At 44.4% G+C, this 16,095-nt stretch overlaps 1 protein-coding gene across 1 annotated transcript; it reads left to right on the forward strand.

The window, feature by feature from the left end:
* Positions 1–464: 464 nt before the first annotated feature.
* LOC137365893 (histone H2A-like) lies at positions 465–854 on the forward strand. Its single transcript, XM_068028137.1, has one exon. The coding sequence runs from the start codon at positions 465–467 to the stop codon at positions 852–854; it is 390 nt and encodes a 129-aa protein (XP_067884238.1).
* Positions 855–16,095: the final 15,241 nt, after the last annotated feature.

The raw sequence follows: 16,095 nt of genomic DNA on the forward strand, positions 1-16,095 counted from the left end.
CTTTTCAGAGAAGGACACTGGGCTCTGATTGAAGATAAACTGAATGTTTCGCTTCAGGGAAATGCTGTGAACAGGGATTTAGTACCTCCCGGGACAGTTTGAAAGCGATTGTGGGAAGATCCACAATTTAAACAACATTTAAAACCCGGGTCTCTGATTGGTGACGAAAGGAGTTGAATGAAAGAAAATAAAGAGAAGGGATTTAAAATCTTTGACGAAGGATGACATTTATTTTAATCCGCTCCTTTCCGAAAATGAAATTGGCGGGCTTTTTGAAATTGACAAATTCTGTTTCTGAGGTTGTGGTGGGTAAATCCCGCCCTCTTCTGTTGTCAGTGACCTGATTGGTGATGAATATAGGCAAATAAGGTGAATTAAGTACCGACCAATGAGGAGAGTTTTTAGTCTGTAAGTACAGTAAATGCAGTGGAAAATATCCATTCTTCGTGAAAGAATTTGTGAAAATGTCTGGAAGAGGAAAGACCGGCGGCAAAGCTCGGGCCAAGGCCAAGTCTCGCTCCTCCCGGGCTGGACTGCAGTTCCCGGTGGGCCGTGTTCACAGGCTCCTGAGAAAGGGCAACTATGCTGAGCGTGTGGGTGCTGGAGCCCCGGTCTATCTGGCTGCTGTGCTCGAGTATCTGACTGCTGAAATCCTCGAACTCGCCGGTAACGCGGCCCGGGACAACAAGAAGACCCGCATCATCCCCAAGCACCTGCAGCTGGCCGTCCGCAACGACGAGGAGCTCAACATGCTGCTGGGAGGGGTGACCATCGCTCAGGGCGGGGTGCTGCCTAATATCCAGGCCGTGCTGTTGCCCAAGAAAACCGGCGCTCAGAGCTCCCAGAAAAAGTAAAGCGGCCAAAATATCATCGAATAAACCAAAGGCTCTTTTCAGAGCCACCGACAGTCTCTGGGAAAGGGCTGATTACTGTCTGATTCCAGAATGTCAGTAACAGGACCGAATCAGATTTATTAACAATGTTCAAGCAACTATTTCAGTGACTTCTCACTGTCCCCCGAAACCCTGTCCAATTTATTACTTCCACACCGAATTTGAGTTATTTGTCCCGTTACATTTTGCCGGCAGTTACAGATGAGTAACCAATAATATTACAGATTAAAGCTGTTCGTAAAATATGGACATAACCATCCAAAATCTTGTTTTTTATTCCGCTTTTATCAGCACAATTTCCTGGCGCTATTTTACGAACAGCTTTAAAATGGTGCCAGGAATTTGCTGATAAAAGCGGAATATAAATGTTTTTTAATGGTCATACATGTATATATATATATATATATATAAAACGATCAGCTTTGGATAGATTTTCCAGTAATCGCTTCTTTCCGATACTGAAATTGGCGGCTTTTTCGAATTCAAACTTTGTCAGGTCGACAATTTGAGCCAATGATTTGCTGCATTTTCCAATTCGAAGCTCTGCGATTGGTTAAGACATACGAATGGGAAGAGGGTGACCAATCAGAAGTGGGCTCGGGCTCAAACTGCGGGAATTCCAGGTCCCTGAATGATTGAGCTGAAACTGATCAGTTTCACAAACCCTGTCAGTTTCAGTGCAGGAAACACCGTCTCGGGAGAAATAACATCACAAGTGGGTCTGGTTCCAGTGACCGATTCAACGGCTGCTGCAAAACTCCCGGATTCTCTCATTGCATCGAAATCATTTTGAAATTCTATGAAAACAATGAGTGATTCTGGAGGAGTGATGTGGCTTTTCACTGAGGGCATGTGTCGACTGGGGAAATAACTAACTGGAGAGTCTCGGGCACTGTTTACACAGCACGTTTACAAAATCAAATCCACTGCACATCCTTGCTACAACTGAAATATCAAACTCGGGGATTCCAGTTTTGTATCCAGAACACAGCAGATTGATTGAACTGTTCTGAACAGCCAATCCCAGCTCCCATTTCCAGGTCACTGCTTTCTCTGTGAGGTGGTGGGTGGCTCTTCGAAGAGCCTTTGTTGTGCGTTTGCTGGAAAGGGTCAAGTTGTTCAACCACCGAATCCGTAGAGAGTGCGGCCCTGCCGTTTCAGAGCGTACACCACATCCATGGCAGTGACCGTCTTGCGCTTGGCGTGCTCAGTGTAGGTGACCGCATCCCTGATCACATTCTCCAGGAAAACCTTCAACATCCCGCGAGTCTCCTCACAGATCAAACCCGAGATTCGCTTGACCCCGCCACGGCGAGCCAGGCGGCGGATTGCTGGTTTGGTGATGCCCTGGATATTATCACGAAGCACTTTGCGGTGCCGCTTTGCTCCGCCTTTGCCCAGTCCTTTGCCTCCTTTACCTCTGCCAGACATGATGATTCTTCACTCAGATCACTGCAGTACATGAGTAACAGAATCCTTCAGGATCCTTTGCATACAGACCCCCTGGACCTGGCTGAGAAAGGCAGAGTGAGAGCAGGGAGTGGAGGAGACAGAGTGAGGATTAAACAGAGAGCGAGAGGGAGGAGACACGCAGAGTGACAAGACAGAGAGAGAACGGCCCCTCATCTTTCAGATCCACCTCCAGTTTCCTCCGGGCTGCCAATTTCAAACCCTTTATTAACAGTAGAACCGAAACCCAGCTCTCCACACAAACCCTTCCAGACTCGGCATTCGTAGTCAAAGCCTTCCAGAAAGCCGGAGCTTTTAAATATGGTCCCGCTACAATTAACACTCAGTAATGTTCCCACCGAAACGCAATCCATTCGATACTATGAAACCTCCTCAGTAACATCACCATGTCCACACACATCCGCTTCCAGCAGTTTACAAACACCTTATTACAGCTGTTTGGGGAATCTCCTGTGTTAAGATTGGAGTTGGAAAGCGGCCTTTTCCCGGCAGTGTTATCGGCTCACAGTGAACCTGCCGACTGGTCGACTCAGCCATGGCCACAATTTCTATTATGAAGATTGCACCTTCACAGTCTACATCTAAATCTTCATGCAGTAAATGTGACAGTGCGTCAGCGATAGCATTCTCCTTTGAACTACGATATTCAATGTTACAGTCAAACAGTGAGAGAAGTACAGCCCACTGCAGCATCCTTGATACTGCCATTGTCAGTATTGTAGACTTTGGTCCCAGAATAGCTATTAGTGGTTTATGATCTGTTACTAGCGTAAAGTTTCCACCCAACAAAATCTGGTGAAACTTTTTGTTTCCAAAGATGATTCCAAACACTTCCTTTCCTATCTGTGTGTAGTTCCAGTCACTCTTGGTCAGGGTACGTGACACAAATGCTCTGGGCTTCTCCTGACCATGATCCACAACATGACTGATTACTGCTCCAACTCCATATTTTGAAGCTAGCTTCAGTTCACCATTTGTGTGGTAATGAATGTGTAGTGTGTCACTGGTCAAGCTTCTCTTACATGCATCATAAGCATCTTGTTGTGCTTTAGACCATTTCCATTTCACATCTTTCTTCAGCAACTCATGTAGTGGAGCTAACACCATTGCATGCTCAGGCAGAAATTGCAAGTAGCATTGGACCATGCGTAGAAAAGATCTAAGCTCAGACACATCTTTTTGTCTTCGGGGCTTTGACCATAGCCTCTATCTTCTCTTTCACTGGCTGTAGTACTTTTCATTGATTATCAGGCCAAGGTACACCACCTCAGATTGTACAAAGGCACACTTGTTCTTTTTCAACTGACACATTGTGATCATTGGGCCTTTTTAACACTTCATCCAACACTTGAAAATTCTCTTCATTTGTTACAGTCATGATCAACACATCATCCTGATTGCACAAGCAATGTAGCACTCCTTGTAAAATCTTACCCATTGTAACTTGGAAGAAGTTTGGAGAAGGCTTCACACCGTACGGCAGCTTTATGTAGGAGTATAACCCCATGTGTGTGTTTATCGTGAGATACTGCAGATTCACTTGATTCACATTGAGCTGTGCATAAGCATGGAATAAATCCAACTTTGTGAATAGCTTGGATCCTGCTAAATCCGCATACAAATCTCGAGATCAGTAGTGGATACTTCTCATAATCCACTGCCTGGTTCATTGTGACATTGTCGTCCCCACATAGACTGATGGTTTTGTCTGACTTGGGCACAATGACAATTGGGTTTGCCCAATCACAGTGATCAGTTTTCACCAGCACACCATATCTCTCCAGATTCTTTTGCTCCTCTTCAACCTGGGTTTTGGAAGCATAAGGAAGCAGCCAAACTTTGCAATATACTGGTTTGGTATCAGGCCTGATTCAGATGTGAGCTTTCACACTGATTATGCCTTCATAGCTGTCCTCGAAAGTGTTCCTGTAACAATTCAATGCCTGATCAAGCTCCTTGGTTGTTTCAACTTGAAAAAACATGCTTCCAGTCTAACTTCAGCTTTCAAAGCCAGTCTTTCCCCATTATTATTGGTTTGTTGACATATCTCACTACCTTGTAGGGGAGAGGCTGGCATAGCAGTAATGTCACTGAACTAATAATCTCACGACTCAGACTAATGCCCTGGGGATATGAGTTTAAATCCCACCATGGCAGCTGGTGGAATTCAGATTCAATTCATTAATGAATAATATAAAATCTGAGCAGTGGTGCCATGCAACTATAATTGATTTTCATTAAAAACCATCTGGTTCACTCATACCCTTCACAGAAGGCAATCTGCTGTGCTTACCTGGTCTGGCCTGTATGTGATGCTGGCCCACAACAATTTGGTTTACTCTCACCTGTCCTCTGAAATGACCTAGCAAGCAATTCAGTTGTCAAGGGCAATTAGGAATGGGCAATAAATGCTGGCCTTGCCAGTGATGCCTACTTCCACTGACCTAATTTTTTAAACAATGGGTAACTTGAGGGGCCTGCCCTTATGTTGGATATTGCACTCCATTTGCCCACACATTTCTCACACCTCACCAGAGTAGGTTTTCAATTGACTGGTGCTCTCAGTTTGACGGACATCACTGACTTTGCTCCCATACATTTCTCTACTCATGATGGAGCAATCCATGGTCGTAGCAATGGACTGTTTATTTACCAACAACATTATACAAAAGTCTCCATCATTTGAGTGATTGCTAGTGGCATAAATGCTGTCCAGCCCTTGCTCCTCTTTGGTTAGGCACTCTGGATTCACTTCAAGATTGTGAACTCCACCCTTATAACATCACTGTTTTCCATTACCACTGGAATTAGTTCCCTTTCCTTCTTTGGCCTCTGCTTGACAATTGAAACATTTTGCATTTCTGTACTGACATGATTGGGCTGTGTGGTTGCCCTGATGGTGATAACGACACTAAACTGCTGTCATTGGCACTCTTCTGGCTATGTCTGTCCACTTTAGACTTGGCTGAAGCACTTTAACAGTGGACAGAAGCCTGTACTAGTTACCTGCATAGGACAAAATTCCCTAACATTCTTTGATGCCATCTCCATGGAAACAGCAATCTTACACACGATCTCAAATGTAAGATTTTGTGTGTTTAGTAGCTTCGATTGGATTCTTTTGTTCACAAATCCACACACAAATATGTCTCATAATGCATGGTCTAAGAATGTGCCAAAGTTGCAACGTAATAAAAATTCTTCAGTGCCACAATATACTCACCAACTGCTTCACTACTTTTCTGATTTCTGGTTCCAAATGTATAGCATTCTGCTATCTCTAGTGGCTTAGGATTGAAATGTTCCTCCAACTTGGTGATTTTGTTTTGACTGGCACATATTTTGCTTTGTTCAGAGCAGGAAGCTTTGTCAGCATGCCAGACACTTCCAGGCCAATTTCCACAAGCAAAATTGTTTTCCTTTGCTCAGGAATTGCCTTATTCTGAGTCTTGACCGCCTCACCTACCAGTCCCAAAATATTCTTAACTCTAAGAACATGCCCATTCTTTCAATACAGGAACAGAATGTTGCTCAAACCCTCTCATTCGTTGCCATCTTTCAGCTGTATCCCATGAGTACAGCCAAATTTCCTCAATGAGCACGAAGACCGTGCGGTATCCTATTCAACTCAGGAGACAGTCTGAGGCTCAGGCTGTCCACAACCCATCTAAATTCTTCACTATCCGAGCAACGAAGTCACCAGGAACTGGCTGATCTTGTTTACTGCAGTCCCTGCTGCTGTTTTCTGCCTATATTTACAGACTTTATCTTCCCCTTGTTGCCATTTTCTCTATAATATTCAGGTGGGTCGAGCAGAAAAAATGGATACCAAATATGGCCAGTTCAAGGAAGTGTTTCTTCACGCCATTACGTCATCACGTCATGTGTGAATCACGTTCTGATCACTCCTTCCAAATGTATGTCTGAATAAGTGAAAAAACCCCCTCACAATTAACAATGTCACCTTTCAGTGTTTTGTGGAGAAATTTCACGGCGTGACGTATGTCATTAATGTGTTCGTACAAATTTCAGAAAAATATGGAGTTGCAAATGATTTGCCAGGAAATCGTCTCAACATATCTCCATGTGTCCCACTCACTCGCAAAGAACTGCAAACTCACAGATTCAGAAAGAACCCGGAGATGGAAATCAATGTTCAGCACAGCTAGAAAGATCTGCACTAATCTGTAGCTCAAAAAACTCAAACACTGTATTTTGACCCTTTGACTTAGTTGGTCGAAGTACCTCTTTAATGAACAGATCAATCCTGGATTCAAATCCCCTTTCAGCCTGACTGTAACTTGGTTTTCCAACTACTTTATTGAGCAGCACAACAAGACAGGACAGTAACAAAAGCAAAATACTGCAGATGCTGGAAATCTGAAATGAAAACAGAAAGTGCTGGACATACTCAGCGGGTCTGGTGGCATCTGTGGACAGAGAAGCAGAGTTAACCTTTCAGGTCTGTGACATTTTATCAGAACTGCTGAAATGTTAACTCTGCTCCTCTCTGCACAGATGCTACCAGACCTGCTGAATATTTCCAGCACTTTCTGTTTTTATTTAAAACAGGACTCGATCTGTCTTTGCTGAGCGAAGGATTTCGGAATGGATGTTTGACGATTGTCCCTTCTTGTACAGAAATTCACTGCAAATACTATAAAGGTACCTCAGTCAACCACACCTCCTTTGAGAGAAATTTGTTCATCATTGCATTTGATCTGGAAACAACTCTTGACATTAATCTCACTGAATCAGAGGGTGACGGATTGTATCTGTCAGTGTGTTCACGTCACTATGTGCTGCTTTCTACTGAGTCTGGGACACGATGCAAGGTGGAGGATTTGTCCGAGTTTTGGATTATATTGTCAGTTGAGAATGATAAAAACTGAAAAGAAGCAAATAAGAAATCCTTGTCCCCAGATTTGAGAATCTGGAGATCCACTTTGGGAAAGTGAATCAGAACAGAATGAAGGATGAACTGTCTGATTGCCCAGAAGTGATGAAGACACAGCTCAGTCAGCACGTTCCCCTGGTTTATGATGCTGGAACATTCCTCACACAGAAATTATTCAACTCAGTAAAAACATTCTTACAGCTGATAACTTTGCTACCAATTGAAGGACTGTCTAATGTGGTTATCAAGTCAGAGTGAAAAGTTTATTAAACTTGGTTCCATTCAATCCAGCTGTCATAAACTTTGAACCTTTATTCATTTTATAAACAGTATTTGAAGGGTCTCAGTAACAATGTTCAGTGTTGATGAGAGTAGGGTCTGGGTGAGAAACTGCTGAGTGTGACAGGGTCAGGACTGAATGCAGGAAGTTCTCTAACAGTCTCTCTCTCTCTTTCTCCCAGTCTATTGCTGAAGGGATTGAGTTCATTGACAACTGGCGGCTGCTGGTATTTGAATAAATGAAGTTCCTTCCAACCATTTTTTGATTGACAGCTACGAAGAACTTTTTTGTCCCAGGACACAAAAATGAACAGAAGTGGATCAGTGTAGGATGATTCTCGGTCTGTATAAAAGGGGTGTGATTTCAGCTGCCATGGTCCAGTGGTTAAAGATTTCAACATTGAAATCCACTGGACTTATCCCAGTTTGGTTGAAGTCCTGCTCACAGAAGATCTATTCAGTGATTTTAATTATTTTTAATCTTTAATCCTCTATTTCCACAAAACGCAGACACTGAAATAACTCATACTCCTCACCATTGCTATCCATCATACAGGTAGTGGTTGCATGGTCTAATGGAGACGCACTCGGAGGGGTTTGGGAGACGTTTCTTCTCGGGTTTTCGGGATCTTTTGGTCCACCAACAGCAACCGGATGTCTGCAGAGGAACTCGGAGTGCCAGGCCGCTCAGAGGACAGACTTCCCAGGATCAATTTTAATCAGGGGACAAAATATCAATGGAACAGAACATAAAAGGTCCGAGGATTGAAACTGAAATTCCTGATGTTTTGGAAGAAACCTGCAGATGTGGGACGTTAATATTTGCTCGGTGCAGATTCATTTTAGTTCGTTATTGTGTCCTGGGACAAACAAATGGCTGGCAGCTGTCAATCCAAAAAATAAAATTCAGAAGATTCTGGCAATTTCCACCCTGACAGCTCTCAGCAGTCTTGGTTCCATCCCATCCAGTCCTCATGACTTATCAACATGAAGTACAGCCAGCCGTTCCAGTATCTCCTATTTATTAGGAGTTATGTGCAAATGAATCCGTTTGCAAATTATTGAAAGTGAGTGGTTTTATTGAAGAGGGTTTAAAGGAGGATGAGAGAATCGTGTGTGACAATGAAGTGGAATCAATGCAAGTAAACTTAGCAGGAACTGGAATGAAGGGGGTGGGGATCTCCTGGTCACATGGACTGATTGCAGAATTTTATAAAGATTTCTTTCATAGAGATTTTAACTCCATTTCATTTTTGTTATTTTTTTCATGGGATGTAAGCATCGCTGGCAAGACCATCATTTATTGCCCATCCCTAATTGCCCTGGTTTTGGTGAGCTGCCTACTTGAACCACTGCAGTCCACATGTTATAGGTACACACACAGTGCTATTAGGGAGGGAGTTCCGGGATTTTGATATGCCCTCGGCAAAATAGATCCAAGTCACGATGTTGTGTGGCTTGGAGGGGAGGTTGCTGGTTGCAGTGTTCCCATGTATCTGCTGCTATTGTCCTTCCAGGGAATCAGGGGGAAATCTCTCCGCTGGTTGGTGTCATACCTAGCACAAAGGAAGATGGTTGTGGTTGTTGGAGGTCAATCATCTGAGCTGCAGGACATCACTGCAGGAGTTCCTCTGGGTAGTGTCCAAGGCCCAACCATCTTCAGCTGCTTCATCAATGACCTTCCTTCAATCAGAAGGTCAGAAGTGGGGATTTTCGCTGATAATTGCACAATGTTCAGCAGCATTCATGACTGCTCAGACACTGAAGCAGTCTGTGTAGAAATGCAGCAAGACCTGGACAATATCTAGGCTTGGGCTGATAAGTGGCAAGTAACATTCATGCCACACAAGTGCCAGCAATAACCATCTCCAACAAGAGAGAATCTAACCATCTCCCCTTGACATTCAATGGCATTACCATCGCCGAATCCCCCACTATCATCATCCCAGGGGCTACCATTGACCAGAAATTGAACTGGAGTCGCCAAAAAAATAATGTGGCTACAAGAGCAGGTCAGAGGCTAGGAATCCTGCGGCAATTAACTCACCTCCTGACTCCACAAAGCATGTCCACCATCGACAAGTCACAAGTCAGGAGTGTGATGGAATACTGTCCACTTGCTGGATAGGTGCAGCTCCAACAACACTCAAGAAGCTCGATAACATCCAGGCCAAAACAGCCCACTTGATTGGCACCCTATCCACAAACATTCACTCCCTCCGCCACTGATGTACAGTGGCAGCAGTGTGCACCTTTTTAAAATTCATTCATGGGATGTGGGCGTCGCTGGCTCGGCCAGCATTTATTGCCCATCTCTAACTGCCCTTGAGAAGGTGATGGTAAGCTGCTGTCTTGAACCACTGCAGTCCATGTGAGGTAGGTACACTCACAGTGCTGTTCGGAGGGGAGTTCCAGGATTTTGACCCAGTGACAGTGAAGGAACTGCGATATAGTTCCAAGTCAGGATAGTGTGTGACTTGGGGGGAACTTGCAGTTGGTGGCGTTTCCATGCATTTGCTGCCCTTGTCTTCTAGTTGGTAGAGGTTGCGGGTTTGGAAGGTGCTGTCGAAGGACCCTTGGTGCGTTGCTGCAGTGCATCTTGTAAAAAAAATGGTGGTAGAGGTCGGGTGTTTGGAAGGTGATGTCTCGGATGTTAAACGCTGCTGCCACTGTCCACCAGTGGTGGAGGGAGTGAATATTTAAGGTGGTGGACGGGGTGTCGATCAAGTGAACTACTTTGTCCTGGATGGAGTCGAGCTTCCAGAGTGTTGTTGGAGCTGCATTCATCCAGGCAAGTGGAGAGTATTCCATTACACACCTAACTTGTGCCTTGTAGATGATGGACAGGGTTTGGTGAGTCAGAAGGTATGTTACTCAGAGAATAACATAAAAGGCTTTGCTATGGATACCCGCATAGGTCCTAGTTATGCCTGTCTTTTTGTGGTGTATGTCAAACATTCCTTTCTCCAGTCCTACTCAGGGCCCCACCCCCCAGCTCTTTTTCTGGTAGAATGATGACTGTGTCAGTGTCATTTCCTGCTCCTGCCCCGAACTGGAAAAATTCATCAACTTTGTTTCCAATTTCCACCATTCCCTCACCTTCACATGATCTATCTCCGACACTTCCCTTCCCTTTGTGACTTCTCTGTCTCCATCTCTGAGGATAAGGCTGTCCACTAATATTCATTCTAAGCCCACTGACTCCCACAGTTACCTTGACTACACTTCCTCACACCCTTCCTCTTGTAAGGACTCCATTCCATTCTCCCAGTTTTTCCATCTCAGACACATCATTTCTGATGATGCAACCTTCGACAACAGCACTTCTGATGTGTTTTCATTTTTCCTCAACCGAGGATTTCCCCCCAGCTGTGGTTGACAGGGCCCTCAACCGTGTCTGACAAATTTCCTGCACTTGTACCCTCATCCCTTCTCCTCCCTTCCAGAACTGCAATCAAGTTCCACCCGACCTGCCTGCACATCCAAAGGATCATTATCCACCATTTCTGCCACCTCCAGCGTGATGCCATTACCAAACCCATCTTCCCCTCCCCTGTCAGCAATCCAAAGGACTGTTCCCTCCGTGATACCCTTGTCCACTCCTGCATTACCCCTGACACCTTGTCCCCTTCCCATGACATCTTTGCATGTAATTGCAGGAGGCATAGATCCTGTCCTTTTACCTCCCCTCTCTTCACCATCCAAGGCCCCAAACACTCCTTCCAGGTGAAACAGTGATTTACTTGTACTTCTTTCAATTTAATACATTGTATTCGCTGCTCACAATGCAGCCACCTCTACATTGGGGAGATCAAACATAGATTGGGTGACTGCTTTGCGGAACATCTCTGCTCAGTCCGCAAGCATAAACCCAAGCTTCCGGTTGCTTGCCATTTCAGTTCACCACCCTGCTCTCATGCCCACATTTCTGTCCTCGGCCTGCTGCAGTGTTCCAGTGAAGCAAGCTCCAGGAACAGAACCTCATTTTCTGATTAGACACTCAACAGCCTTCCGGACTGAACATTGAGTACAATAATTTCAGAGCATGACTGGCTCTTTTAGATTATTTTATTTTATTTTATCATTTTTTGTCACCATGTGTCTGCCTTAATCTTGATTTTTCAAGTTTGTGCTTTTGGACAGAACTGTTCATTATTCTGTCATTAACACTCTCTCTATACTAATGTTTTGCCTTTCACTGCACCCTTAGCACTCTCCCTTTACCGCATGACCTATTTGTCAGTTAATCTCTCCTGCCCTCTGCCCTAACACATACCTTCCATTTTGTTCTCTTCCCCACCTCCACCCCCATCCCTCCGACAACCCCACTTCACTTACTTAAAACCTATTACATTGAGTGTGGGACAAATTCCATCCATCCTTTGTACTGTATGAGATTAATTTTGCCACACTTTCTGGTACATTATATGACAGTGAATTTAATTCTAAATATATCTCTGTGGTACTGTGTCTGAGTGTGAGATTATTTGAGTGTCAGTCTATGGAACTAAATGTGATTGTTTGATTCATTCTGTATGTCATTCATGAGTGTTGTATGGGAATGTGGGGCAGCTTCTGTATCTATCTGCTACTGTGGCTGAATGTGGATATCATTCTGTATCTGTCAATGTCTGGAACTAAATGTGAGTGTGAGCTTCATTGTGTATGCATCAATCTTATTGTCAGAATGTGTTTGATTCATTCTCAATGTGTCAATCTAAGGTACTATGTATGTGCGTGGTTTTAATTATGTGTGTCACTTTATGTGATCTTGGGTCTCATTGTATATCTGTCACTCTCTGGTTCTTTCCGTGACAGTGAGATTAATTCTCTATCTGCTGGTCTCTGAAATTAATTGATTTTGTGATTCACTCTGTGTCTGTCAGTCTATGAGACTGTGAATAATTGGGGGATATATATGGTGTTTGTCTGAACTTGGTATTGAGTATGATTGTAGTGATTCATTGTGTATCTGTCAGTATCCAGACTGAATGTGAAACAAGATGCATTCTGCACATGTAAATAACTGGTATTCTATGGAAGTGAACTCTATAATATGGCTGTCAGTCTTTGACACTGTATCTGATTGTGGTATTGACTCAATATCTTTCAGGTTTTGGTACTATATATGGGTGTGGATCAAGTTCTGCATGTCAGTCTCTGTTACTCTATGTGAGTGTGGGAAAACCTTTATGTAACTGTCAGTCTCTTGCAATGAATGCAAGTGTGGGATTAATTCTCTTTTCAACAGTATCTGGTACTGACTGTGAGCATGTGACTCCTACAATATCTGTCAATGTTTGCTCTTGTATGTGAATGTGCAATGCTTCCTATGTCTTTCAGTGCCTAGTACAGTGTGTACGGGTGGGGTTAATTCTGTACCTGTCAGTATCTGGCACTGAATGAGATTGTGGGATTCATTCTTAGAATTAGAATTAGAACATTACAGCGCAGTACAGGCCCTTCGGCCCTCGATGTTGCGCTGACCTGTGAAACCATCTGACCTACACTATTCCATTTTCATCCATATGTCTATCCAATGACCACTTAAATGCCCTTAAAGTTGGCGAGTCCACTACTGTTGCTGGCAGGGCATTCCACGCCCCTACTACTCTGAGTAAAGAAACTACCTCTGACATCTGTCCTATATCTATCACTCCTCAACTTAAAGCTATGTCATCTCGTGTTTGCCATCACCATCCGAGGAAAAAAAACTCTCACTATCCACCCTATCCAACCCTCTGATTATCTTATATGTCTCTATTAAGTCACCTCTCCTCCTCCTTCTCTCCAACGAAAACAACCTCAAGTCCCTCAGCCTTTCCTCGTAAGACCTTCCCTCCATACCAGGCAACATCCTAGTAAATCTCCTCTGCACCCATTCCATAGCTTCCACATCCTTCCTATAATGCGGTGACCAGAACTGCATGCAATACTCCAGGTGCGGTCTCACCAGAGTTTTGTACAGCTGCAGCATGACCTCGTGGCTCCGAAACTCGATCCCCCTACTAATAAAAGCTAACACACCATATGCCTTCTTAACAGCCCTATTAACCTGGGTAGCAACGTTCAGGGATTTATGTACCTGGACACCAAGATCTCTCTGTTCATCTACACTACCAAGAATCTTCCCATTAGCCCAGTACTCTGCATTCCTGTTACTCCTTCCAAAGTGAATCACCTCACACTTTTCTGCATTAAACTCCATTTTCCATCTCTCAGCCCAGCTCTGCAGCCTATCTATGTCCCTCTGAACCCTACAACATCCTTCGGCACTATCCACAACTCCACCGACCTTCGTGTCATCCACAAATTTACTAACCCACCCTTCTGCACCCTCTTCCAGGTCACTTATAAAAATGACAAACAGCAGTGGCCCCAAAACAGATCCTTTGGGTACACCACTAGTAACTAAATTCCAGGATGAACATTTGCCATCAAACACCACCCTCTGTCTTCTTTCAGCTGGCCAATTTCTGATCCAAAGCTCTAAATCACATTCAACCCCATACTTCCGTATTTTCTGCAATAGCCTACCTTGGGGAACCTTATCAAACGCCTTACTGAAATCCATATACACCACATCCACTGCTTTACCCTCATCCACCTGTTTGGTCACCTTGTCTAAAAACTCAATAAGGTTTGTGAGGCACGACCTACCCTTCACAAAACCGTGCTGACTATCGCTAATGAACTTATTGTTTTCAAGATGATTATAAATCCTGTCTTTTATAACCTTTTCCAACATTTTACCCACAACCGAAGTAAGGCTCACAGGTCTATAATTACCAGAGCTGTCTCTACTCCCCTTCTTGAACAAGGGGACAACATTTGCTATTCTCCAGTCTTCCGGCACTATTCCTGTCGACAATGACGATAAAGATCAAGGCCAAAGGCTCTGCAATCTCCTCCCTAGCTTCCCAGTGAATCCTCGGATAAATCCCATCTGGCCCAGGGGACTTATCTATTTTCAGACTCTCCAAAATTGATAATACCTCCTCCTTGTGAACCTCAATCCCATCTCGCCTAGTAGCCTGATTCTCAGTATTCTCCTCGGCAACATTTTCTTTCTCTACTGTAAATACTGACGAAAAATATTCATTTAACGCTTCCCCTATCTCCTCTGATTCCGCACACAACTTCCCACTACTATCCTTGATTGGCCCTGTTCTAACTCTTATCATTCGTTTATTCCTGATATACCTATAGAAAGCCTTAGGGTTTTCTTTGATCCTATCCGCCAATGACTTCTCGTGTCCTCTCCTTGCTCTTCTTAGCTCTCCCTTTCGATCCTTCCTAGCTAGCTTGTAACTCTCAAGCGCCCTAACTGAGCCTTCACGTCTCATCCTAACATAAGCCTTCTTCTTCCTCTTGACATGCGCTTCAACTTCTTTAGTAAACCACGGCTCCCTCGCTCGACAACTTCCTCCCTGCCTGACAGGTACATACTTATCAAGGACACGCAGTAGCTGCTCCTTGAATAAGCTCCACATTTCGATTGTTCACATCCCCTGCAGTTTCCTTCCCCATCCTACACATCCTAAATCTTGCCGAATCGCATCATAATTTCCTTTCCCCCAGCTATAATTTTTGCCCTGCAGTATATACCTGTCCCTGCCCATCGCTAAGATAAACCTAACCGAATTGTGATCACTATCACCAAAGTGCTCACCTACATCTAAATCTAACACCTGGCCGGGTTCATTACCCAGTACCAAATCCAATGTGGCATCCTGGTTGGTCTGTCTACATACTGTGTCAGAAAACCCTCCTGCACACACTGGACAAAAACTGACCCATCTAAAGTACTCGAACTATAGTATTTCCAGTCGATATTTGGAAAGTTAAAGTCCCCCATAACAACTACCCTGTTACTCTCGCCCCTGTCGAGAATCATCTTCGCTATCCTTTCCTCTACATCTCTGGAACTATTTGGCGGTCTATAAAAGACTCCCAACAGGGTGACCTCACCTCTCCTGTTTCAAACCTCGGCCCATACTACCTCAGTAGACGAGTCCTCAAACGTCCTTTCTGGCGCTGTCATACTCTCCTTGATTAACAATGCCACACCCTCCCCCCCCCTCTTTTACCCTCTTCTCTGTTCTTACTGAAACATCTAAATCCCGGAAACTGCAACATCCATTCCTGCCCCTGCTCTCCCCATGTCTCCGAAATGGCCACTACATCGAGATCCCAGGTACCAACCCATGCTGCAAGCTCACCCACCTTGTACCGGATGCTCCTGGCGTTGAAGTAGACACACTTTAAACCAGTTTCTTGCTTGCCAGTGCCCTCTTGCGTCCTTGTTGCCTTATCCCTGACCTCACTACTCCACATCCTGTACACTGGCACTACATTTTAGGTTCCCATTCCCCTGCTGAATTAGGTTAAACCCCCCCGAAAAGCACTAGCAAATCTCCCCCCCAGGATATTGGTACCCCTCTGGTTCAGGTGAAGACCATCCTGTTTGTAGAGGTCCCACCTACCCAGAAAGAGCCCCAATTATCCAGGAAACCAAAACCCTCCCTCCTACACCATCCCTGCAGCCACATGTTC

The sequence above is a fragment of the Heterodontus francisci genome, unplaced genomic scaffold, assembly GCF_036365525.1.
Source record: "Heterodontus francisci isolate sHetFra1 unplaced genomic scaffold, sHetFra1.hap1 HAP1_SCAFFOLD_58, whole genome shotgun sequence".
NCBI classification, from domain to species: Eukaryota; Metazoa; Chordata; class Chondrichthyes; order Heterodontiformes; family Heterodontidae; genus Heterodontus; species Heterodontus francisci.

What these genes read in the sequence shown, in the direction of transcription:
- LOC137365893 (XM_068028137.1), top strand. Translation starts at nt 465, where the DNA reads ATGTCTGGAAGAGGAAAGACCGGCGGCAAAGCTCGGGCCAAGGCCAAG.